The 25,469-nt window shown below is 40.5% G+C and overlaps 5 protein-coding genes across 6 annotated transcripts; 3 read left to right on the top strand and 2 right to left on the bottom strand.

Annotated features, from left to right (window-relative positions):
* Positions 1-327: 327 nt before the first annotated feature.
* Positions 328-4,578, bottom strand: ppil6 (peptidylprolyl isomerase (cyclophilin)-like 6). The gene is made up of 8 exons (XM_062411574.1): positions 4,377-4,578; positions 4,193-4,288; positions 3,123-3,311; positions 2,575-2,637; positions 2,289-2,436; positions 1,827-1,886; positions 1,573-1,708; positions 328-1,489 (listed from the first exon to the last, which is right to left on the bottom strand). Exons 1-8 carry the CDS (start codon positions 4,452-4,454, stop codon positions 1,372-1,374), a joined length of 888 nt encoding a protein of 295 aa, XP_062267558.1. The 5' UTR covers positions 4,455-4,578; the 3' UTR covers positions 328-1,371.
* Positions 4,579-5,949: 1,371 nt separating this feature from the next.
* On the top strand, positions 5,950-12,860 carry LOC133973138 (flap endonuclease GEN homolog 1). Its single transcript, XM_062410801.1, has 13 exons — positions 5,950-6,347; positions 6,449-6,650; positions 7,173-7,349; positions 7,694-7,804; positions 7,892-7,965; positions 8,063-8,148; positions 8,413-8,563; positions 8,765-8,801; positions 8,883-8,963; positions 9,058-9,188; positions 9,276-9,337; positions 10,302-10,451; positions 11,159-12,860. The coding sequence occupies exons 1-13, from the start codon at positions 6,187-6,189 to the stop codon at positions 12,529-12,531; spliced, it is 2,796 nt and encodes a 931-aa protein (XP_062266785.1). The 5' UTR covers positions 5,950-6,186; the 3' UTR covers positions 12,532-12,860.
* A 1,285-nt stretch (positions 12,861-14,145) lies between these two features.
* Positions 14,146-15,114, top strand: msgn1 (mesogenin 1). The gene has a single exon (XM_062411763.1). The coding sequence runs from the start codon at positions 14,229-14,231 to the stop codon at positions 14,658-14,660; it is 432 nt and encodes a 143-aa protein (XP_062267747.1). The 5' UTR covers positions 14,146-14,228; the 3' UTR covers positions 14,661-15,114.
* A 284-nt stretch (positions 15,115-15,398) lies between these two features.
* Positions 15,399-21,872, top strand: si:ch211-51e12.7 (uncharacterized protein LOC336335 homolog). Of its 2 annotated transcripts, none has more exons than XM_062411899.1 (6): positions 15,399-15,541; positions 17,422-17,507; positions 17,900-18,049; positions 18,200-18,331; positions 18,638-18,763; positions 21,226-21,872. In XM_062411899.1, exons 2-6 carry the CDS (start codon positions 17,422-17,424, stop codon positions 21,338-21,340), a joined length of 609 nt encoding a protein of 202 aa, XP_062267883.1. In that variant the 5' UTR covers positions 15,399-15,541; the 3' UTR covers positions 21,341-21,872. The 2 variants fall into 2 exon arrangements, with proteins under 2 accessions (XP_062267883.1, XP_062267884.1); XM_062411900.1 differs by having other exon boundaries at positions 19,283-21,872.
* Positions 21,873-22,029: 157 nt separating this feature from the next.
* mrps10 (mitochondrial ribosomal protein S10) lies at positions 22,030-24,568 on the bottom strand. The gene is made up of 7 exons (XM_062411898.1): positions 24,429-24,568; positions 24,187-24,239; positions 23,559-23,628; positions 23,314-23,453; positions 23,088-23,196; positions 22,534-22,623; positions 22,030-22,401 (listed from the first exon to the last, which is right to left on the bottom strand). Exons 1-7 carry the CDS (start codon positions 24,528-24,530, stop codon positions 22,321-22,323), a joined length of 645 nt encoding a protein of 214 aa, XP_062267882.1. The 5' UTR covers positions 24,531-24,568; the 3' UTR covers positions 22,030-22,320.
* Positions 24,569-25,469: the final 901 nt, after the last annotated feature.

The raw sequence follows: 25,469 nt of genomic DNA, 5'->3' as shown, positions 1-25,469 counted from the left end.
AAGCAAGAAGAGAATACATTTTAAGACGTAAAAAAGAAGCATGTTCAAATTATAAAAAGAAAGGGAAATAAAAAGGATCTCAGGAGGAGAAGCTTAGAGTCAATCCTGTGTGTAACAGGCCGTCACTGCAGAGCTGCTAGAACTGGGCTAGTCTCTTCTTGGTTAACTCTGATCTGAACTGGATTCTAACCCTAAAAGCAAGTCTAACCTCTTAAATAGCCCCATGAAAAATGTCCTAACTTACCCCAAAATGTCCTGTTGTGGCAATTTCTACAATCCCACCTCAACAACAATGAACGAGACACAAACCTCTTACAGTATTGTCACACTTTAATGCTCAGAGTATGGTGCGTACAACAAAGGTGGGTTTATAATAGGCACACCGATGGGAAACAGTTCTTTGTCTTTATACATTTGGCTAACCCCTCCCACTCTGGTTTGTTACAAAGTCAAAGGTCGGGATCTTCTGATGACATGAAAACAACAATGCCTTAGTTAAAGCAACCAGGCCAAGATTCATTCAGTAGTTCAGGATACAGCATGATCAGGGTTACGTTGTATGAGATTCAATCTTGATCAATCAAAGGGGAAATAAATATGAACAGGTTGTGGTCACAATGTTACATTTCCCTTACAGTCATCACTTCAATATAAGTACATAAACACATACTCACCCGTTTCCGCAGCTATCCTGACTTTACCTTGACTTCCATTCATTGTGGACAGCCTAAACAAAGCCTTATCCTTAACCTTAACCATGACCAATTCAAGCCCAAATCTAACGTTAACCTAACCACAATTCACATAATTAACCCTAACCTAAGTTAATTAGTTAATTCAACCTCTTTAAAAATAGACAAATTTAACCTCTTTAAAAATAAATTAGGTCATAAAATAAAGTCAAGTATATTTTTAATGCCTTGCAATGGTTATAAAGTATTAAACGTCTGATAATTTATGATACTTGATTAATAGGTTAATTATATTCTCATCAGATTAAATGTAAACCTTTATTATTTCTATTTATTTATTTTGTTTATGGAAGAGTTGTTGCTGTTACTAAATATGAACAGCAGGGGACAGCAGTGTCAACAAAATGTCTAACTTTATCTGTTCTATCTTAATCAATATTATTAAATATAACTTTTAAGAATGCAAATAAAACTTAATATAGGTGTACTAATGTCTACCACATCCATAGATTTAATTAGGATCCCTTAAGTAACCTAGAGGACAAGGACACAATTTACTTCATGAGAAACAAAGTGACAATTTACAATTAAATAAAAAGGTTTTGTAGTAAAGCAAAAATACTTTTTTTAAATTTCTGTTAATTACATATATCTTAGGGTTTATTTTACTGCTTCAACTTCATTCTTGGAGTTTTAATACTCCACAATCCGTAACTCTACATTCATAGTTTGGCCTTTCATTGGAAGTCTGAATCTCCTCCAGTCTCTTGAGGACTTCAGAACCCTCCACTACTTGTCTGGAACGAAAACAAAGACATTGAGTACAATTTTAAAAAAGATTGCACAGACAAGGGAAAATTACTGTATGTGTTACACAAACCCAAAGGCGACGTAGGTCCTGTCCATCCAAGTTGCTGGCTGCAGCGTGATGTAAAACTGGGATCCGTTGCTGTGGGAACCCTTATTGGCCATCCCGAGAACTCCACGCTTCGAGTGAGGCACAGCAAAACTTTCATCTGAAAGGAGAAAACCAGCAGGTGAACTTCATCGTACAAATAAATCCATGAATCTCCACATGCACAGTTTGGTGTCATGGAAATACTATCGCTGTAAATTGTTAGAATGGGTTTTTACCTTCGAAAGTTGGTCCGTAGACTGATTCACCTCCATCGCCTTTACTTCCTGGATAAATATCTACAACAGTGAAAGATACAGTTGTTGTTTTTTCCAGTATCACCCTGATCTAGTGGCACAATGATATTCCAAAACAGCCTTGACACACTTTCTCATTCTCACTTAGGTGACGTACTTTGATTATTTCAGATGCTTTAACAGATATAAACAAGGATTGGCCAGCATGCTCTTTAAGAAAAATATCGACCTGATGGCCAGGAATTTAGAGGAGTTGGATAAACTCAAAGACAGTTAACTGCAATGCCACATTTACATTTTGTTAATTGATTAAAACAATCATCTCAATCCCATTCACATTTACAGTACTGATAATATATTGAAGTAGGTCTCTCATCTACAGTATCCCTTTAGAGTGAATCACAACAAATTCTAAAACTCAACAGCGAATATGAAAACCAGTACCTCCACCTTGCACCCAGCCGTTGGGCACTACCCGGTGAATCAGAGAGCCCTTATAGCAGAGTGGAATGCCGCTCTGCGACAGACCTCGCTCTCCGGTACACAGCTCCTTAAAGTTCTCAGAAGTCTTTGGGCATAGATCTGAGAACAGCTGAGGGGGAGAGGAGGAGGAGGACAATGTGTCTTGAGAACCTCAGTCACCTCTAAGCACAAAGGCTGATATAACATCGGAGGTAAACAATGTTGAAACACATGAATGTGGATCCTTAGTGGGTCAGAGTTTTCTCACCTCAAACAACAACCTCCCCGCTGCTTCTCCTGCTATCTCAATGTCCATGAAGACAAACTGATGCTATAATGAAAGCACAGAGACATTTCTGTTTACTTGTGAGAGTCACTGATGAACGACTGGAGCCTTGAGACAAAAACTCATAGCTTGCATATTAATAAGATAAAACATATCCAGTAATTACAGCAGCAGACAAGTCAGAATGAGGTAGACAAGAGAATAAAAAATATTTTAAGAAGGCAATAGAATAAAAGTAAAACAATTAAATAAAAATTGTGAGTATTTACATTAGTGGTTCGTATGACATTGTATAAAGTAAAAATCAGTAGCATAGGTTGAAGTAAAAAAGTGTTTGTACATAAGAAATAAACAATCTCAAATGTGCAAAAACTTATTTCCTGTTAAAAAAGACTGCAAATAGTATAATTTATGGGTCATCTAATTAATTATTAATTACTAAAGCTACCAAAGACAGAAAATGTTGCCCCCATGTGCCCATTTTGTACCACACATACAGTGTCATTCATGTGACTGTGGAGTTCACTTACCCCAGTGATCTGGAGCACTTTGGTGTAGTGCGCCTCAGTAAGAGCCTCGTAGAAAGCCAGTGGCCGAGTCAAAGTGAAATCCCAGTGAGTCTTTGCCCAGTCGGCAAAATGCTTCTCATCACCAAGGAGACTGCCGTCCAGGAAGCACATCAGGCTGCTGGAGTACTGCCACACTTCACCACGCAGCTCCTGCAAGAACAAGTGTTGTGACTCAGCATTTCAGAATAACCACGATGTCACACCTAGAACAGTATTGAGTTGCGTGGGTGGCTATTAGCTCTATAGTCGAGCATCGAGGCGCTGTATGTCACACAGTCACCTACATCGTTTATAACAGTACTCATGTCAGATGAATTAATTTGATGTAGAGTAATGGCTGAATGCAACAAAGAACATTTGCTCAAGTATAATTTTGAGGTACTTGTACTGAAGTCGAGATGGTTGGAGCAGGTTATACCCAGATCGAGGCTGAAGGGAGACCGGGCCTTTACTGTAATTTTGTAAGAAATTTCCTATGTAAAAAAGGCCTATATAAATACACTATATTATTATTGTCGTTATTATAATTGTTGAATATTTAAAAGCATACAATAATAAATATTTCTACTACATAATATTTCAGATGTTTGTCTGTTATAAATAAATGTCACTCCACAAGCTTACAGTTTATATTAATTAAATAATACATTTATAACATAACAGTGATACAGTAGCAATATAATACTGATATTGTCAATATTCTAATGTCTACTGAGCATCTTTACTAGAGACTTTAAACATACTTCTATACTTTCACATAACACGCGTAATGCACCATACAGGTGTTTTTACATAATATGCACTTCCATATTAGTTTAGTTGAATTGTTGATCCTTATGTAGATATCAAGTATTTAAACATTAAAGGGATGATTCTAAGCTAAAGAAAACCACAATTTGTACAATTTAGATGTTCACATTTATATTCACTTTCTGCCAATAGATCCTTGTCACCGAAAAAATCTCACTCCTCCGACTCTGATGATTGATTTTTGAAAGTTGAACTCGAAACATATAAAACGTGTGACTTACCCTTTTCTTCTCGCACAGGTACTGGTCCCAGTCCAACTCGAACAGACCTTGAATGCACGGCCGCTGAAACGCCTGTGGAAACTTCTGCTTCAGTCCCTGTTTGTTGCACATGGAGTTGTTGTTAGTGATCATGTGCGAAACAACTACAGATCGGAGAGAAGCTGGATAAATCAAACCGCTCTACCTGAGCAATGCTTTTGGCCACGTGGAAAGGACTGTCTTTAATTAGGCCGACGATCTCTATGTGAGATTGAGGCGGCATGGTTGGAGAACTCTCACAAGAGGAGAAGTCTGGAGACAATCGCCTCGTAGCTACGGTAAAGGGACAGTGCAAATCGGTGGCAGAGGCAGCTCGAAGAGACGCTTCCGGTGTCAAAACCTGCCACTGATAGGGAAAGTCAACGCGCTTTGATGCAACACTGTTTGGAGGAGGCATCAAAGGAAACAATAGTGGTTTATGAAGGCTTATCAGATCATTTTAAAGCTCCACATCAATCAGATCCGTATGCATGTACTCGGTGTCTATTGATAGATAATAACTCAAAGACTTTATTCCCATGTACCAGTTACAGTTTGACTGATACTGTGCCTGAGTGAAGTTTGATAAACCAAAGTACAAATGGTCATTTGTTTTATCCTTGCCTTGATTTCTAAATAAGATGCTGCATAAGTCAATGATAGCAATCTCTCTATCAACATCTGGAAATGATGCCTGGATAAAGGTCATTATAGAGAAAGAATGGAATCAGAAACTGGTTACATCACCTTAGCAGTCTTGACCTGATTTGTAATATAAAACACTGTAAGCTAACACACCTTAAAATTGACTCTACTAGCTGCTGGATTAAATACAAGTGAAGGAAAGAAAACTAGCAATACATTCAAAGAACTATTCGATTTGATTATCTGCAGCAAAGACCAGATATTGAATCAGATATTGAATCATGTGGATATACCAGAATTTACAGATGGTAATGCAGTGAACTGTCCACTTGTCACTTGTTGCACGAAATGCAGACAAGTCACAATAAAAAACCAACAACTATTACTAAGCAATATGAAGACACAATACTTAAGAGAAAAAAACACATTGTTTACCTTGTTCTCCTTGATCTTTAGGGAAACCTAGTGTGTGTAGCCAGGCGCTCATCTACAGTATGTGCTGACTAGTTGACTTATTTTTTCATGGACACTGGATTCTTTGGCTTATTAAAAACATTAGTATGTTATTTGTTCTGTGTCGCTGTTAGGAGTCTGAAGTGTGGCACAGGCACATCTTATGAATTGCCAGTAGACAAAGGTAAAAACATGAACATGGCATGGACCCATACCATGATTAATAAATCCTATTAAAGTTGAACTCAACCCCTAAAGCAAATGTTCAGATGACAAACCAATATATCTGGATGTTGAGAGGAAAAAATGGTTATTTGGGAATCTCAGTCGTGTTAAAATACAGTTCATTGGAGCACAGACAGTAGAACAAGATTAGAACAGATGTGGAGGGAGGCAGCTGTGGAAACTGCCTTTACACATCAGTGGCAGGTTCTGTTGACACCGGAAGTTCCTCGAGGAGCTGCCACGGTTTGAGCTGGCTGTCTCGCCGTGTCTATGGCAACAAGCAACCGAGGGCGCGTTAATATGACGTGTATATTGGAGCTCGTTCCACTTTGTTGAAGTAGGATCCTTCTCAGCCCCTTGTTCGCCAAAGAATACATTGTTTACGAGTTTATCAGCGCTATTCATTACTGCACATACGTTTTTATTAAGTAATTGTTTCAAAGCTGTTGTTTTAAGTTTATTTGTCAGTGCCAGTGTCACGGGTAATACAGGAACAAGGCGGCACGGCTCAACGAAGCGGGACGCGGCCCAGCGGCGCCACAGTTTGAAATCCCCAGTTCGTTGTTCTCTGGTTTTGTGTCGCGTTGATGTTTCGTTCATACTCGTCTCTCCGGTAAATCGGTTTTGAAACCCCCCCTGATCCCGGTGTCGCTATGGGGGTTCACGGCCTGTGGTCCATCTTGGAGCCGGTCCACGAGTCGGTGCCTCTGTACAGTTTGAGCGGAAAGACGCTGGCTGTGGATCTGAGCCTGTGGGTGTGCGAGGCCCAGCACGTCCAGGCCATGATGGGGAGGGTCACCAAGCCCCATCTGAGGTGAAGCCCCCCCCCCAACGATCTTTCACAATTTGCAGGTTGATCTCCATTGTTTAATCTGCAGCTTCACTTCTGACCCGTCAATTCTTCTTCTACTTCAGGAACTTGTTTTTCAGGGTGTCCTCTCTCACGCTGATGGGGGTGAAGCTCGTCTTCGTCATGGAGGGAGAAGCCCCCAAACTCAAAGCGGAGACCATGAGCAAGAGGGCGGACGTGAGATTCGGGGGAGACAAGAAGAAGAACTCTGCCCCCAAGTCTGCAGCGAGCACCAGCAGGGGGCGCTTCAATGCTGTGCTCAGGGAGGTCGGTGGCTCCTTCTCTTTCCTGCTACCTCTTAATATTGAAGGGGATAGTTCACCAAAACATCTAAATGCACTTATCTACACACCACTGGGCCGATGGAGGGGTGGGTGAAGTGCTTGAGTCCGCAAAACACGTTTGGAGTTTCAGGGGTAAACAGTGTTGCAGCCAAATCCAATACAATTGAAGTAAATGTTGATACAATCTTCAGATGTAATAAAACAACAGAAAAAAAACATAGAATGCCTCCATGCTGCACCTGTGGTGTCATCAAAGTGTCAGTAAGCCCCTACATTCATAATCAATGTCATTTACACCATGTGTTTAGCCTAAATGTCCACTGTGATCCATCTGAGGGGGGATATCAGAGGACATTTAGGCTGAGAACATGGTGTGGACTCAAATACTTCACCCACCCTTACATTGGCATATTGGTGAGTAGATAATGAGTGTATTTAAATGTTTAAGTCATAATCCTGTCATGTTGTTAATAAGCACTCTCTTGTCTCTTCCCTGCTTCTGCAGTGTGCAGACATGCTGGACTACCTGGGTGTGCCGTGGGTGACGGCTGCCGGGGAGGCCGAGGCCATGTGTGCCTACCTGGACTCCCAGGGCCTGGTGGACGGCTGCATCACCAACGATGGAGATGTCTTCCTCTATGGAGCCCGGACTGTCTACAGGAACTTCAATATGAACAGCAGAGTATGTTCATCAAAGTTGATCTCAGTAACGGACAGTGCACAGCAGCTGGAGAAAGCTGATCCCAGTTCTCTCGACTGGAGGCTTCTTCAGTTCAAAGTATTCTGTGATTGGTAACTGGAACCAACGTTATTGTATGACTAATAGGCAAAATAACCAGTTTGACCACTAATGAATGAATTTCAGATTTGGTCATCGGTATTGTACTATTTACTGAAAGGGAGAAATAATTTACATCACCGTTAGCTTGCAGCCTTTACAACATAACTGTTATGTTTATTTCACCCGTCTCTGTAACTATCCGTGTCCGTTCCTCTCCTCACAGTATTAACTCATTTTTTCTCCAGGACCCTCAAGTGGACTGTTACCGGACCTCTCGTGTGGAAACCGAGCTGCAGCTGTCCAGAGAGAACATGGTTGGTCTGGCCGTCCTCCTCGGATGTGATTACATTCCTAAGGTAGGGACAACCCTTTTGAAGTTCTCAAACTCAACTCACTGACACGAAGGACCAATGCTAACAATTAATTTTGTTGCTTCCTCAAAGGGCATACCCGGTGTTGGTAAAGAGCAAGCGCTTAAACTTATCCAGACACTTAAAGAACAAACACTTCTGCAGAAGTAAGAGACTAAATCCTCTCATGTCCCCTATATTTCTTGGACATAACGTTTGTGTTTGTGTTGCATTGAATCTGTCCCTCTTCTCTCGCTGCTTCAGATTCATCCAGTGGAAGGAGGATAATACCGGTGTGTCTGAGCGAGTTGTGAAAAAAGTTCCTCACTGCCTCCTCTGTCGACATCCTGGTGAGTGTCGACCTGTGACTGAACTTGATAAGAGGTGCTGAGCAATATGCTTGTGTCCAACTTCTCACACTAGCTGATCTTAAAGCCATTTAACCCATCACGGTGACACGTACATGTATGTGAGAGATGTCTGAACACACCTCTGGTTTTACACCCACGTTGCAGTCGTATGTTAGGTATTTGTTTTTCCTCTCCTCTTTCTTTTCTCACGCTTCTCCGGCTCCTGTAAAACGTTTATTCTGACTCGTCCTCTTTCGTTTTCAGGCTCGGCGAAGGCACACGAGCGCCGCGGCTGTGTGCTTTGCGACAGTACACATTTTTGCCAACCTCAGGATTTTGACTACGAGTGTCCCTGTGACTGGCACCGCTACGAGCAGACCCGCCAGGCCTTTTCTCTGGAGGTTAATATCAGGAAGTATGTGACATTCTGAAAACATCTAGCTAGCAAACATTCAAGAGGCTCTTTTTTGCAGTTCACCTTGATATATTTAGTTTTTTTTTAAATGTTTCGGGCACAAGACATCAGCACTGACTCACAGAATTTCAATTAGTAGAATATTTAGAAAGGACAATAATCACAAGTAGTCTATTCAACTGTTTTGTTTTTATGTTTAAGGAAAACACTGGCAAGTCAACAGTTCCCTTTCACAGAGGTACGGCTGCTTTGGTTTATAAGTAATTTATTCGTATATAATATCATAATAACTTGTATATATGTTTATTTCATTTTTCAGATCATTTGTGAGTTTCTGGTTTCCAAAGATAAGCCTGTGTCCCATTTCAAGAGGAGACAGCCAAATATACTGTCGATGCAGGTAATTGGTTTGTTGTTGATCTCTTGTTCAGTCAGTTGTTCAGTTGACTCTTTGATGTGTTGTTGCATGTAAAATAATTCTATTTGTTTTCCAGAAATTTGCCTATGACAAGATGGAGTGGCCCAAGCACTACACCAGTGAGAAGGTTTTAGTCCTGATCACCTACACAGAGTTGATGAACAGGAAATATGGAAAAGGAATGTCCTCCCAGATCAAGCCGCTCAGGTAGTCTCACAAGTTCTGTTTTCAGAACATAAATATATTTTGTGATGCACTGAAATTTAAGAATGATGCATTTTTTTCCTTCAAAAGAATATGGAAAACAAGAGTGAGGAATTCCATCGCTTGCTTTGAAGTTATCTGGACCACACCAGGTCAGTTTGAATCTTGTTTCACCAGTTTTCCTTTAGATGTAGAGGACGAGAGGAAGGAACTACGTCCGACAACACTTCCTCTGACGTGAATGACGCGACTGCTGCGTTTCAGCGGAGGCTGGGGTGCGGGGTGTTTGTCACCGGCCTGTCTGTTAGTGCCTGGCTGTGAGGTCGGGCTCGGAGGTGGCAGATCAGTCACAACAGCCACTAGGTGCTAAAGTGGCTTCCTCCCCAGGCTGGGAATTCTGTCGTATCAAAGTCCACCTCACTAACAAGCCCTGTCTGACGTGATTGGCCTGAGAACATCTCAATCAGCAAATAACTAAAGTGGTCCCTTGTCACATCTTTAAAAATAAACTGTTTTTAAACCAAATACAGGGAAGATAGTGGGCGTATATATATCTGATAATTTCTCATATCACAAACCCAGTCTTTGGTTAGAAATGCAAGGTTTTGCAATGGAAGCAAATTTTTTCTTATGTTCCTTTATCCAAACCTGCTTTAATTTAAACTTTGGTCCCCTGGTTAAAGTATCCCTGACTGTCCTATGTCTACATTCAGACAGATATTGGGTTGTTGGTTGGAAATAGATTGATTTCTGATGAATCTTAGGGTTTAACTGCCAAAACCTCCCCTTAAAAAAACATGTGAAGTAAATTGTTGCCAAAGCTTTGATTTAATTTCTGATTAAAAAGGATGCAATTGTTTAAATGTTTCTGTATAAAAAAATATGGATGTGCACATAGTTTATTTACATTTCAAGCTTCCTGTTTATTTCGATCTATTGCCGTAATGTTTATGTTTTGTACTCAGGCCTGTATCTTTCTCTGACGGCTTTACTGTAAATGTATTTATCTGGACAAACAAATAAATGTCTCTCTGCACGATAAAGACAGATAGAGGAGCAGCTAGTTACTTATAGCAAATCTGACCTGACCTTGGTGTTTCCTCGTTCTTTTTGAAGAGCATTACGTATTTCCTGAGGATCGGCCTGCAGAGGATCAACATGAGGTGAGGACGGTAGAGGAAGAGGCTCTCTTTCATGTGGCCTTCCCAGAGGTGGTGGAGAGCTACCTGCGAGACCAAGCTCTGGCGGAAGAAAACAAGACAAAGAGTAAGACCACTCTTTATAATTTTAATCTCAATATATCAATATCAACCTTTTTTGTGTTTTAGTCTTGGAAAGTTAACCATATCTGACAGGAAATTTTTTTTCCACGTCCTGTCAAATCGCAGCCGTTAACAGGCTTGCAGACTTCCCACGCTGGGCTCACACGGGTGTTCTGATCAAAGCCACGTCGAGCGTTGGCTTGTTTTTCAAAGGTGTCTATTACAGCTGCTCTGACACCTGAAGTTATAGAGTTTGGCAGCTCGGATTGTTCACAGCAAAGTCTTTGATGCAGCCGAGAGGTGTCTGTCTCACAGGCCTAGCTGTCACTTGCTGCAGGTTGTCACTGCTGTAGAGCTCCACGCTCTAATACCTAGTTTTGTAGAAGTGGCCACTGAGATGGACAAATGTGCAAATCAAAAGATAATGGAGTGAATATATTCAGAGTAGCGGCTAATTCATTCAGAAAATAAAGTTGAAGAGTCTAAAGCTGTTTAACTTTCCCAGTCAACCACAAGATCCAGATTCTGACTATTTAAATAAATGCCCGTGTGTCTTACACTGTATTTATCCTGTTACTCTGTATATAATTTTGCTATTTTTATATTTCCATGTGTTTATTTATTTGTTCAGTACTTAGTTCTGTCTCAATGATATAAGATTGTGTCCTGCTGTAATAAATTGTGACCCACACTCTCAATTTCCTTTTACAGAAAAGAAACCAAAGAGTAAAAAAGAGAAGCCATCCGATGACCCTGACGGCATCACCGACCTCTTGGCTCAGATGAGCCTTCAGAGTTCTTCAACTCAACCACACATGCTGCTTCCCACCATTTCAAACACAGAACAAACAGAAGTGGTGGATCTGTGCAGCCCACTGAATCATACGCAGCATAGAAGAGCAAAGGAAGACCATATCAGAGTGGGGGACTGCCCCAACACTCCTCTGTCTCATCCAGAATCAGAGGCCGTGGCTTCCCCGTCTGTCTCGGCTGTTATTGATGCACTACACCTCAGTGATATTGACTGGGAGGCTCCGTCCTTCACATCCTCTCCACCTCCACAAGTGGCTAAAAACCACGCTACTGAGCCCCGGCTAAATAAATCCATAGAGGAAGACGTGGAGGAAACAGAGGTCAAATGCACCAAGCAGGAAAAGTCAAGTGATGTCAGACAAGCAGATTCCAGACCTGCTCCAGAGCTGTGTTCCACAGAGTGTTCACTGAGGGACAGGGTGCTCATAAGGAACGCAGCCAAAGCTATAAACCAGCAGATACACAACGATACAGTCTCAAAGCGAATAAATAATGAGTTAGCTTCTGTCGAAAACATTGCTCCTCACAACACCATCTCAAAACCAAACGATCAAATCTCCAGTAAAGGTGGTGGTGACAGTAAATTCACCGAAAAGGAATGTGAGGTCAAAAACACAGACCCGCTCAGTAATGGAAGTCAGTGTGTAAAGAAGAAAGCAGTAAAAGAAACTGGTGCTTTCAATCTTGCAGCACAAGATCAGCGTAAGGTCAAGGACAAACATAGTCATTCCCAAAAGCCTCCCCAGAAATATAAATTTGTCAGGTCGGCCCTTTCAGCCTCCTCTGCCCCACCACAGAGGCTCCACTCGGACCCAGGTCCACGAGACAAAGACAGGGACGTGCCACAGACCACCAAGAAGAGTGTTTGTTTGAGCGTGTGTTCATCCAGCGAGGACAGCGACACGGAGAACCGGCGGTTTGAACCCCGGAGCAAATCTCGGATGAAACACATAAACAAGATCAAAGACGGTGACATTAAAGGCATCTCGTTGAAGCCAATTTCTGGACCCAAATCAACCAAACAGACGGTGATACCGGCTCATTGCCATCAGCTAGGACCAAAATCTCAGAGACACTGTACAGATGTCGATATAAACACAACACCTGTATCAATGAAAAGCAAATGCCGGGATGTGGCACTGGCGACTGTGGATGGCGATGTGCTGCCTCTGAGTCCGGCTTCACCGGTCACCGTGTTGGACGATTCAGTGATTAGTATTGACAGTCCACTGCCACTGGCCGAGAGGCTGAGACTGAAGTTCCTGAAGTGAGCAGCGTGGATCCAGGACGATGGACAGGGACATTTAAGATGTGTTTAATGTGAATAGTTTTTTTATGATTTAAGAAATTATTTGATAAAATAATAAAATTGATTCAAGGTCCATTCATGAGATTTTTACAGTGGAGCTGCAACAATTAGTCAATTTGAGAAAATGTATTACCTCCTCTGAGAGGTTATGTAATAGTCTGTGTTTGTGTTCATTTGTTAGTTGGATAGTTAGACTTTTAGTTAGACTTTTATTTAAGAGTGTGTGAAATTTGGTGATGATCCCTAAAATAATCCGGATCTATTGGATTTAAATGTGGTTTCACTCCTCTACTTATGTTATTTTTATTAATTATTAATGGAGTGCAGATAGATGTTTGTTGGATGATGTTTTGAGATTGAAAACCTTGACTCGTTACAAGGTCACTGCAGAAAACATGAAAATGTTTGAACAAACAGTTCGCTCACAGAGGCCTGGTTCACTAACAGGTAAATGTTTGCGGATTAGCACAGCTTTGAGAATTAAGTACCATATAATGACACCACATGTGCTTGTTTTCTCCCACTGTTCTTTTGACGAGCGCGTAGGACACTGAGCCACTGGTTTTACAACCCACTAGTGTGGCTCCCCTTGATCGTGAGTGAGGCCTTACTCACCTTTTCAGACATGAAAGGTCTGGCAGGGGCTTGGTGACAGCTGCCCAAATAACAACCCAGCCCCAGGACCGGCTCTTAAATCGTATTTATTACCAAATCTAACAGTTTGTCCAGATAAATAAACTTACTTTACAACCTGCACGTTCAACCTTGAGAAATACATTTTCCTTCTACGGGTTTTTACACTTCGTAAAAACAAGCTCAAACAGGTAAAGCTGCATTGGAAAGAAGATAAGTAGCTTTATTGATCCAACTCTGATAAAGTCACTTGTTACAGCAGCAGACAGTCAAAAGGAAAAATAGCAAGTTAAAGTGCAAAATTTAATACAAGTATAAAATAAAATATTCCATTTCCATAATAAACAGATTGCACTACAGACTCTTATGTGGAGGTAAAGTTGCATTATTCCACATTGAGTGTCCACTTTTTTGCCTATTTAATGGGACACAGTCTTAAGATTCAGTTCAAGGACGAATTCAAATGATTTGTCTTTAAACTACAATCATTCAGGACCATAATTATTACTGACACTGAACTTCCAGCTGCTCTAATATAATGCATTTTTTCTATATTTTTTCTGAAGGGCTTTTCAAATTGATTTAGAATCATTTTGGCTGATGTGTGTTGTCACATAAAACCTCCAGACTGAAGACACACGCAGGCCTGACTTGTCAGAGAGGTGTGAAGGTCTCAGGTGAAAGTGCAGCCTCCTGTTTCTTCATTAGACACATCACATCAGAGTGATAATTGTCGCCGTGCAGACTTTAAAGAGTAATTTCCCACCAAAGGAATCTAATTATTTTTCTTTCAATCACATTATCCGTCTATTTAGCCTTATTCACACCCCAGTGATAAAGAACGACGTCCTTCGGGAAGGTTGCATTTTGTCACTTGGGGTTTTCTTTGAACTTTTTCTTTTCCCCCTTTGCGTCTGAGCTGTGAACCCATAAACCTCCGGAGATCTGCGTACGTATAAGAACCCTTTGCCAAAATCCAGTTCACATACGCCTGCATGTCAGAGAGACGCTTTGGATATTTCTAACATGGACATGGACGCGGTTGCAGCGAAGATGCTGTCCGAGTGGAAGAGCTGTGAGGGCGCTTTTGGAGAAGGGGACTCGCTCCAGTCCGACTCGCCGGTGTCCTCGATGGACTCCATGTGTTCCTCGCCGGAGATGGGCTACTCCAGCGGGCATCACCGGGACGACGAGGATTTCTCGTTTGGCTTCGGGGGAGGCAGTTCGGCTCTGGCGGCTCAGCGGCAGAGCAAACCCAAGATGTCCACCAAGAGACGCATGAAGGCCAGCGAGAGGGAGAAGATGCGCATGAGGAGTCTCGCGGAGGCTCTGCACCATCTCCGCGACTACCTGCCGCCCGACTACAGCAAGAGAGGCCAGCCCCTCACCAAGATACAGACCCTGAAATACACCATCGAGTACATCAACAAGCTCTCAGACATCCTGGGCCGCGCGTAACGGACGCGTCATGGACCACTTTTACGCACTAGACTTATCCTCCCCTGGACATTTGGATGGATTGATGGAGCTGGTTTTATATATCTGATGGACAGTGCCACATCTTTATGAAAACTCGAATGTCAGTCAATGTGGTTTTACCGTTTTTTTTTTTGTTGCCCTTCCCATGATGTAAATATTGTTAAACGGGCACTTGGCGAGTATGTTTGGACATGAAACTGTCCTTTGTTGAAATTATGAATTCTGTGTTTGGAAACAAAGTTGAGATGTATATGTTAATGAATATGAAACACAGAGAAATGAAATATCCTCATGTTTGTGTTATAATGTAGAGAAACATCATATTTATTCAAACAATCCTTAGATATGTGATAGCTGTGTGGTTATTGAGGTGTTGCTGTTTGTGTGAGCGATATGAAATCATGTGTGCTGTTGTTAAATAATAAATATTCGTTCCCACGCATAAAACACAATACTTGTTTTGAATTCCTCATGTTTTCAAGCGAATCCACGTGTTTTCTGCAGAAACATCGACAATAAATGTGTGTTTTGTGTTCATGCACCGTCTTCAGACTGGAACACGCGTCAAACCCGTTCCTCCAATCAGAAGGCCAGCATAGCAAACACAGTCTTGAGTGACATCGATAAACGACCAATCAAGCACCGGCATTCCTCCCACTTTGCACATAATGTGGTTTGTCATGAAGAAATCTCAACCTGGGATTAGTCTGCTCCCGACGCCGCCATTTCAAAGCTGAGGGGGCGACACCAGCTGTTCATTTTTCTACATCTTTTTTTAATTTTTCTTATGCATTTTTATGTTTCTTAGCGATTAAATTGGCCTAAAAGTCGAATCTACCTCGCGTGCAACACCAACTGAAGTAAGTCAATTCTGCCTTTACGCGTTTTAAAGAAGCACAGAAACGCCCCTTTCATGCACACCACACACATGTTCTCGAGCTAATTGTTTCCTATAAGTAATAATGAAAAGGTCTTTGCAAGTATTAGACACCGTATGGAACACTGTTAGTGATGGAGCAACTGTCTGTGTTGATTACAGGAATTAGCCTGGGCCTCTTTAGCAATGGCTGAAATATCTTTCAGCCAGCTGTGCGCACCCATTCGAAATGCAATGTGAGCAAAATGACTGTAAATGAGGCAGAGTCAGCTCAACATGGCTAATTCCTATCCGTTGTCCCTGGACAGTTTATAAAATGGCAGCCTGATATTAAAATAAAACAACTTGTTTATAAGTCTATATACAGAATAGTAATCAGACAGGTGCAATAAATAACACAAAGTAACAACACAACATATGAGACAAAGCACAGCAGGTTAAGGACAAACGTCAGTGAGTAGTCGATTGTGTGATTATCAATACGTCATTAGAGTGTTAGAAATATTCTGAATGCCTTTTTATTATATCATAATACGAATCACCAAGATCACATGTACATATGCTTGCTTTTTAGTTATATTGAAGTTCATGGATAAGTTCAGATCAAATGAAGCCTTTTGGTACCATCATTGGAAGACTTGAAAATATATTCCCATTGGCATAGTCATGCATCATTGTTATTTTTTTATCCCCTGTTTTCTGTATCAGCATCAGCCCTCAAAAAAACATATTGGTCGGTTCAACTTAAGACAGTGTGTATGAAGGTGTTGATGAAACTCACACACACGATGAGGCTCGTCTCTCCAAGTATGTTAAGTGGCAGTTTCATGCTTAACGGCCAAACGTCATTCCGCACCTTTCTCACTTATCACAACAATCTCCCCTCTCCACTGGAGCTGTGGCTGATTCTGCATTTTAGTGCTCAGGGCTTTAGGATTATGAATAATTTGCCTGCAGTCCGGTTGGACTTGCAGTTCTCCGTGCTTCACTTGCAAACCTGTCACCTGATTGACAGTACGGCACATTCGGCTGTGGAACTTTATGTTTCCCAGATCTGTTGAGTGACATTTAAAGCAACACATCACATAATTAATCCACAAGCCTAAATTTGTTGTTCAGTGAATATTGTAAAAATGATCCCATACATCATCAAAAAGTTCTTGTAGGAAAGCGAGTGTCTGCTTTCACTGACACTTTTATGTAATGCAATATATTGCAGCTACTGAAATTAAATTAAGCAATTTGTGTTAAAAAAAATGTGTAAGTTGGAATCAACATATAATATCTTGTTTGTTGGTTTAAACGTTACTTTTATTACAAAATCTTTAGCAAAGATTACACAAGATGCTAAACATTCCTTTTATAATTCTGGTTCATCTTGACAGCGGCTGCAGATTCATACTGCTCGTCTCCTGCAATTCCACATTCCAAATGTGTTTTGTTCATGAAATTGGTTTTAGACGAGCTTTGCTCTGATCATTTGTCCTGTTTAGTGAATTTTATATATCAAAATAACACCAGACCTGAATAAACACAAAACAAGTCTTCTACTGGTTTTATTTTATGCCTTCACGAGAAAACACTTTGGGGAAGGAGGCTGCCATTTGTTCACATCCTGCTTGATTAGCTTCCTGCTGCAGGGAGTTCAGAATTAACCTCGGCATGAATTTAACCTTTTTTTTTTTTCTTTTGAGCTTGTTTAAGACATTTTGCATAGCGTACGTTTACATGCACAAGTCTTTTTCACGGGACAGTCACATGTTTTAATGTTTTATCTATTATGTTTAGTGTGTTAGAAATTCAAGAATGTTAAATAGATTGGCATTGTGTTCTGTTTATTATTATTAACCTGAATCATTACAGATGGATGCAGACACAGAGGGGAAGATGAAAGAAACTCCAAAGATTTCCAAGGATGAACCTGAGAAACCTGTAACCGAAAAATTCAGGTCTGTTCTGTTGTCCTGTGAACTATAATACTACGTAGCTTTGCTGAGGAATGACCTCCAGGGTAACTCGCACTCCTTTCACACATGAACAATGCAGCTGGAGATTCTAAGCTAAGTCATGTTCACAGCAGCAACAAATCCTCCAGAGGATTCAGGTGAGGGGATTCAGGTGCAATAGGCAGAGGCAGGATGTTACATATTAATTCTGCCACTACAGGAGGTGTAGAGAAACTCTGGAGGATCTCTGGAGTACAGGGCATGTCTGCAAGCATCTTATGTAACGATACACAATGGTTTTTAACCTAAATACAGAGTGCAGTCAAGGGAGACACTCAAATTAAACCTGGACATGCTACATATATTTATATATTTCTTTTTTTTTATTTCCTCAGGGGTCGTGGGTTCAGAGGCCGTGGTCGAGGGGGTCGGATGAGTCGTGGTGTCATGCGTGGTGGGCGAAGCATCATGAAGGGGTTCGGTCCACCTGGGCATGGAAGGGGTCGAATGAAGGATGGAGGCATGAATGGATTCGAACCCATGAGGTACAGTCTCTTTCATTTTAAACACAGAGTCTGGTAATAAAAGGAACTGCATTTTAAAACTACCACTGATGAGAGCTTTATTTAGTTATCATTCAAATTCTTAGCCGTTGTTGGTTAAGGTAAATTACATTTACTGCCTTTCCTTTGCAGGGGAATGGGGCGGATGCGTCCTTACCCAGACCTCAGAGGTCATCGTGGTAGGTGTGGACCAATGGGTATGGGCCCTCCTCCTCCACCAATGCCTCCAATGCACCTCAGAGGCCTCTTCCCACCCCTGCCCAGGTAACCACCTCACACATACAAACACACACACACACACACACACACACACACACACACACATACAACTGCTTTGACAGCTAAATAGAGCCAAAATGCTCTCAAAATGGTGACTTGTTTTATCTCGGTACAGTAGCCGGAGTATTAGGCATGCCTTCTCATGCTTTTTGCCTCAATTGAGTGGATGTTTCATTCAACTTGCCTTGTAGGAAGAAGCTAAGTTTCTCACTGCATCAGGTGTTAGGTTAGTTTTAATGACAAAATGTGCATGAACATGGTTTCTTGTGTTGCTATTATGTTTGTATGTAGGCACGGACCCCCTCCACCCCCTCCTCTGGGTCATCCTGGTTTCAGAGGACGACCATCTCACCCAAGAGGTAGTGGCATGCCACCTCATGGACCTCCACGCCACTTCCACCCCCGTGGCGCCAGAGGGTAAGAGCTCTAATTTTTGTGATTATTTTTTTGTATAATTCTGAAGCTTTGCAAGTCCCTATTCTCTACACTTGGGCACGCGCCACTTTAGGATTTTTAATTGCGAAGCACTTACACCAGTGAATTCTTTAAATCCATGTTAGTGTGATCAAAATACTATAAAAAAGGGACAGCCCTTCCTGTCCCTTCATTTTTTTACTTTTACTCATTTCATTCCTCTGCCAGTTTGTCTACCAAAAAGAATAAAGGATGCCCAAATAGTTGTAGAGTTTAAGTATATTAATTTAATTTGTAAATAGTAAAACATCCTCACTGCTGTTTGAAGCCAGACTCTCAAATAGTGCATGAAACAATGAAAGTGGAGCAGACATTTCACCGTATGTAACTTTCAAACGTGCACAGTTATTTCAGAGGGGACAACCTCCCTGACTGGATTAATTCCGATGGCTGCACTTATCAGAGTGTACCACTATTGGCCTAAGCCAAGAATCCAATGTGTGATTTTATCCTTTTACACAGCTATCACAATGGACCAGTCTCTCCTCCGCCTCACCCCCCATCTGGCAGAGGCCAGAGGTGGCCAGGGCCCCCTGGTGGCCGGCGCTTTTAACACAACTTGTCCTAAAAACAAAAGCGAAGCACTTATTAAAGGGGCCTAAAGTGAACGAAACACCCCTGAACTATGTGTTATATAAAGTCTATAAGTATCTCTACTCTGTGGCCAAATGTCTGGTTATTGATATTGTCTACTGGCAAATAAATAATGTGAAATGGCTAACGACAAAACCAGGACTCATGAAATGCCTCCACATTTAATGAAAAGGCATTCTCACCTTCTGCTACCTGTAAATCTGGTTTATACTGTAGGAATTAGTTGAAAATTGTTGAGAACGAGCTGTTAAAAACAAGGTTGAAGCTGCTCTTCTCAGAGGGAAGGAAATTATGATTGAATAGAATTAAATGTTCTGTATTTCTAGTAACAGTCACTCTGTGAGCCTTAAGAAAATGTACTGATTCTTAATAAAGACTAAGAAAATGGGTGGGTGTTTATTTGAGGGTGGAGGGAAAAAAATAATCTATGAATACATATCACGGCCCTTAGGCAACAATGTTAACACCTTGGACCTCCCTAACCTTTCCTTTTGTTACTGATGTATTATAACCTCACCAAGCAGTCCTGCACAAAGTGTTTAACACTCCCACACTTCCAAGTGATTAAGTGTTCAATTTAATTTTATATATTACATCATTAATGTGCAGCTATTTTTAAGTTATGAGTATTGCTGTTTGGAACTTTCATTTTTGTCTCCATCAGTCTATTTTGTAATGACAAAAAGGCAGAAGGCATTATAAATGATTAGTAAACTGAAATATATACATATAAATCTAGTGGCATTTATAAATGAAAGCAAATTCTATTGGTATTTGCTTCAGTTAAGGATAAGAAATAACTCTTTACTGTGTTGAGTTCTTTTGAAGTGTCACAACTACTTTACTCACTTTGATTAACATAACTTTGGTGAACCTGTGAATGTGTTTTATGAGAACCGTCAAGGCATATGACGTAGTCGTGAAGATGAAAAACAATAAAAGTTCAAATATACTCAACCTCTCCTTTTTTGGTTTGTTCACATACAAGTCTGAGACTTGTCATTACAATTTACAACATATCTGAACTAGTGCTGCTCTCAATGGCACAGTAAAATTGTTTCATATTTGTAAGTAAACATTTGATCCATGTAAAGACCATGACACTGCAAAGATGCACATCATTTTATAGAACTGTTTGGATGAGTGTGGAGGACCAAGAGCCCTTAATGAACATAATCGTTTACAAGCATTCAGTGGATCCTACTGAGTCATGTCTGTAGACTTGCTGAGGGCAGTAATGTAGCAGCAAAAATTATTCAATACTTAGATCTTTAGTTGCAGAGATACAAAACATGGAGTTTATTTTCGCCAGGAAGTGTTAGCTCGTATTTTCATATGTAAATCTGACTGGAGGACTCAAAACCGCTCCAACTTACAAGGCGTTGAAATGACTGAACATCATGTTACAGTGATAGCATGTCTAAAAGGAGGACATCATCTCCAAAGGATAATCACTCTGCCTAACACTGGACCAAAGACTGACTTTAAAGGTCCAGTGTGTAAGACTTAGTTCAAAGGCATATATTGGCAGAAATTGGGTATAAAATAATCCTAGTGGTGTTTTTACCAGTTTGTAATCAGCTCACGTTGTCAAATCAGATTATTGATTTCTCGACCCTAGAATAGGCTTTTTTTTTTACAGTAGCCCAGAGAGGACAAGCTGACAGGTGTTGCACTGTACCCTTTTCTGTCTTTCTTTCTCTTCAACACTTTCTGTCAATTTTTCTGCCTTTTAAGCCTCTGCAGTCCCTTCTCCTTTCTCCCTCTTGTTGATATATATCAGGCTAACGTTTGTTGTCGTCTCCTGAAAGGGGGCACACAGTACAGTTAACCTCCCGGGCCCCCAGGAACCCCAGGTCCCTTCCTCACATCACTTGCCCTCCTTCAACATCGGCTGGACAGCGGAAGGTCCGTCTCTTCAATTGAAAAGGTGAGCCTCCTCTTGTGCCTAAATCCCTTCCTATCATTTCTGGAGATTCTCTCTTTCAGAATGGAAGGTGGAACAACTACAGATTTACACCTGGCCCTGTCAGACATTCAGGTACTTTGTAGTTATTTATAAAGAGACAAACAAATTGTAACATTTTTGGGAAGATTTTTGCAGGATTTATATGAAAATACCATGAGATCTCTTAACAAGAATGGTAAGTACGCCTTATGCTAAATCATAAAGCATGCAGGGACGTGTGCAGGAAGAGAAGTCCTTTAAGAGTATGACTGCCTTTATGATTCATGTCTTAGTGTTTTCTCTAATTGACAGCATAAAATGTAAGGGAAGGAGCTAGGGCTAAACTCTAAATGTAAATGGAACCATATATATATTTTTAGTTTTAAGTATGAGCTGTTCAGAAAGAGTATTCCATGTTGCTGTCACCGTTACACAGAAAGTAACGTATGATCCAGTTGAATTTGTTTTCCCTTAAACTCTTGTTGGCCACCTATTCAATAAATGCAAAAATAAACATCTGGTGTGCTGTGTCCTGTGATTTATGGTAAATCTGTATATGGAGTAATCTATATATCATAGAAGATGGCAGGCAAATTTTTTTTGGGTATTAATGTAGAACTAATTGAATATGTGACTAATTAGTTTAAATGTAATTCAAAGTTGTCAATAAATGCAAAAGGTTATTTAATGGGAAAAGAAACATACAAGTGATTTGACATTGTTTAGCCATCAGACGATGACAACAAAACGACGAGTGCATAAAGACACGTGACAACACATCGGGACATATCTGAAGGACATTTTTCATTTCAGGCTTTGTTTGATAATGTCTCTTAAAATATATTTAAGCAATTCAGGAGTTTGTGTTTAATAGCATTGCATTTTGTATCACTCCCCAGCATATTCACTGCTGTTTGAGAAAAAACATCCAATAAGCTCCTGTTGTTCATCCCTTCATTCACTGGCTGGGCTTGTCCTCTATGGGGTGGTCCTTCCACATGGGTTCCAGGATGTGATCTGGAACTTTCTCCATGGCAGTCTGAAAACATTAACAGAACCAAGATGAGAGAAAATAATAAATTAAGACATTTGTGGTCCACAAGCCAAATTAAATATAAATTAAATAAGTCTGATTCAGAATTAGGCAAAGCACGAGTCTGCAGCGTCACACCTTTGTCACCTCCATGGCGACTCCTTCAGGGAGGTTCCTCTGGATGTATTCGAGGTATGCCTGTGCTGTGCAGCCAGTAATATGAGACAACTACAAAACGAGAGAAGGACAAATTAAACTAATGACCTAGTTATCGTTAACCAATGTAAATATTGATATGTAGCTTAATGGCACAAATAATCTCTTTAATGGGTACGATTCTAAAGGTGCACACAGTTTTGTTTTTATTTACTTTGCCCAATTAGATTTGTACTCAAACAGATTTTTTGTGGGATCAGACTGGGAAGTACAATATAACTTGTGCAAGTGGTCCAGCTGTAATAGGTGCAATAATCTTGTAAGATGAGCAATATCAAAGATGGTACATGAACACACAGTGATGAGAAGACTAAACAGGTAAAAATAGGATGTACATTGGGTTAAAGTTTCAAGAAGAGCTTAATGCCTTCAGTTAAATAACGCCTGATTGCATTAATTGAGCTTTAATGGAGCCTAAGCACTTTTTAACTGTCAATGTTTAAGTTACTAAATCAAACAGGGTTTAAACTCCTTACCTCAATGCACTGGTAGTGTGTCCTCATCTCATACTGGACCCTGTGTTTTTTGAAGATGTGTACTGACTTCAGGAGTGTGAATCTGTCTATCTCCTTGGCAGGTTCATAACTGTTGCAGAGGAAAAGCCTCATGAAAATGACAGCATAAATCAGGTTATACATTATGAACACTCATTAAACAGCCATAATTTCTAATGTAGAGCATGTTAACTCTGTTAAGACTTACACTTTGCTGACGGTGATACCGAGCTCTTCAGCTGCCATGGTGGCAAAAAACTTGTAGCTGTCCAGGACGGCCGTGTCATGTCCTTTGACCAGAATTGACACCTTCTGAAACAGCGCATCAGGCTCTTCTGTGACAGTGATCTGCATGCGGGAGAAAGTGAGTGAACTTCCCCCTTTTTAATTATTCTAATATTGAACAGTTAAAAAACAGCATGAAGTAAATAGAGTGTTCTGCTGGTAATTTACTGATAAAGGTACTGATGAGAACACTGTTGCCGTGTGGAAGGAAGTGCTGGGCGTCAATGGAAGATGGGACCTGCAGAGAAGGAGCAGTGAATAATTTCTGCCACATTAACGATCGTTTCCACAATGCCACAATGGCTTTTTTTTAGGCTTCACAGACAATCCTGATTTTCAAAATACTGACAGCAGCTGTAAATGAAAACACAGTGCAAGATTTGTGTCCATGTGTTTGCCTCCCTATCGTTCCAGAACAGATAATAGGATATTTTAAATTATGCAAAGATTAGATAAAGCCTCATACACTGCTTATAAAGATTCAAATTGTAATCTCCTTCTGAGTTTATGGACTGCTTTATTCAATTGAGTTAAAAAAAAAATCCTATAAAAATAATCACATAAATAATAATAGCGAAAGTGCAATGATACTCAGGCAATTTGTTACCAATTATTAAAATAATATAGATATTAAATTCACACATTTATACACCAATGGGCTTTAATGATGACTGCTGTCTAATTTAACAGATATGGAAAAATCATTACTGCATAAAATGTTGTTTGTTTTTCTAACCGTGACTTCTCTACACAGACTTAAGCCACAAGAGGAGAATAAATAAAAACAGATACCGACCTTATAACATTATATTTCTTGTGACTCGAACGGGCGACCAAAGCTGTTGGTCCCTGGAAACAAATACATTTACATCAGTAGACATTTAGAGATGACATTAGCTGTGTGACCACCACAGAACTTCCATCACATCAGTGACCATATTGTGAGATTAAATGACCATTCCCACCCGAAACAATCGTCGGGTTAGTTATTTGTGCCATAGTTGTTGTGAAAGGCAAATAAGTTAATTGTTACTTTACCAAATGTGAGATTCCTGTGAGAATCCTTGCCAGAGAAACAATCTCTCGCCTGAGAGCCATGGGAGCCGCCATGTTTTTTGGAGAAGGAAAGGAAGGACACATGAGAAAATGATCACGTTACACCACTGCCCCCGTGAGGAATGGAGGGCTTACAGCTACGTTCACGTTACATTTTGGTTGACAGGGCCTTAAGTAAGAAACAAGGCACCTCTCATAAATACTTGTAAAAAATAATTGTATAAAGTTAGATAAATAATAATAACAAGTAACACAGTGTAATAAGGATTAAACTAGATTTATAACGAACATACTACAACCTGCATTTTTATTCCTGCATACTTTGTGTGAAATATAATCACTATGCCCTGTTTCTCTGATCTTGTGGGATGATCGAATTTGAAAGGCTATTTCAATGGTGATGGCTCTACTGGCAATAAATCAAGGCTGCTAGACAATTCCAGCTTTCAGTCAGCCAATAGGACTCTGTGATTGAATTTTGGATCCCTTCAGGGCATTATTATGTATGACTTCAAGCACTGCGCAGCTTTCCCATTGAAGCACGGGATCTGGAAGTGAGTTCCTTTAAGAGCACATGTGTCTTTAGGTTCAGGTACTGACACTGTGTGTGTGTATGAGTGAGGTGTCATTTCATTGCTAAATCATTGTTACTGTGAATAATCTTGCTATTAATCACCACATTAAAATGTACAGTTTAAGTTAAAGTGGGAATTTGACCGACACGCAGTGCTATACGCCATCTATCTGTCTATAGACCTAGTGTGAACACTTGGTGCATACATCAGTTGTTCTAGATGGTTTACTGCCAAAGAAAGTACAGTGTATTGAGTTGTATTCGAAAATTGTATTGCAAGCTACCTTCACAAATCTAGAAATTATTGAATTATACAAAGACGCTTTGATTAAACATTTCACCTTGGTTTTCACTCACTCTTAATGCAGGAGAGGAGTTGTTTGTATCTCCATCTTGTTGTGATGACACTCATCTCTTTAATTTAATTTATGACTGACAGGCACTGACAG

The sequence above is a fragment of the Platichthys flesus genome, chromosome 18 (assembly GCF_949316205.1).
Source record: "Platichthys flesus chromosome 18, fPlaFle2.1, whole genome shotgun sequence".
Classification (NCBI taxonomy): Eukaryota; Metazoa; Chordata; class Actinopteri; order Pleuronectiformes; family Pleuronectidae; genus Platichthys; species Platichthys flesus.
This window is presented reverse-complemented; position numbering and strand designations above follow the sequence as displayed.

Bases quoted from the DNA above. Each gene is read 5' to 3' on its own strand.
- LOC133973138 (XM_062410801.1), top strand. From the start codon at position 6,187: ATGGGGGTTCACGGCCTGTGGTCCATCTTGGAGCCGGTCCACGAGTCG. The intron at 7,805-7,891 runs GTAGGGACAACC...GCTTCCTCAAAG, and splicing joins GATGTGATTACATTCCTAAG to GGCATACCCGGTGTTGGTAA. The intron at 8,964-9,057 runs GTAATTGGTTTG...TTTGTTTTCCAG, and splicing joins CAAATATACTGTCGATGCAG to AAATTTGCCTATGACAAGAT.
- msgn1 (XM_062411763.1), top strand. From the start codon at position 14,229: ATGGACATGGACGCGGTTGCAGCGAAGATGCTGTCCGAGTGGAAGAGC.
- ppil6 (XM_062411574.1), bottom strand. From the start codon at position 4,454: ATGCCGCCTCAATCTCACATAGAGATCGTCGGCCTAATTAAAGACAGT. The intron at 3,312-4,192 runs GTAAGTCACACG...TTGTTCTTGCAG, and splicing joins ACCTGTGCGAGAAGAAAAGG to GAGCTGCGTGGTGAAGTGTG. The intron at 1,490-1,572 runs GTTTGTGTAACA...TTTTCGTTCCAG, and splicing joins AGGACCTACGTCGCCTTTGG to ACAAGTAGTGGAGGGTTCTG.
- mrps10 (XM_062411898.1), bottom strand. From the start codon at position 24,530: ATGTGTCCTTCCTTTCCTTCTCCAAAAAACATGGCGGCTCCCATGGCT. The intron at 23,629-24,186 runs GTCGGTATCTGT...CCTTCTCTGCAG, and splicing joins AAGAAATATAATGTTATAAG to GTCCCATCTTCCATTGACGC. The intron at 22,624-23,087 runs GTAAGGAGTTTA...CTCGTTTTGTAG, and splicing joins CACACTACCAGTGCATTGAG to TTGTCTCATATTACTGGCTG.
- si:ch211-51e12.7 (XM_062411899.1), top strand. From the start codon at position 17,422: ATGGATGCAGACACAGAGGGGAAGATGAAAGAAACTCCAAAGATTTCC. The intron at 17,508-17,899 runs GTCTGTTCTGTT...TTATTTCCTCAG, and splicing joins CCTGTAACCGAAAAATTCAG to GGGTCGTGGGTTCAGAGGCC. The intron at 18,050-18,199 runs GTACAGTCTCTT...TTTCCTTTGCAG, and splicing joins AATGGATTCGAACCCATGAG to GGGAATGGGGCGGATGCGTC.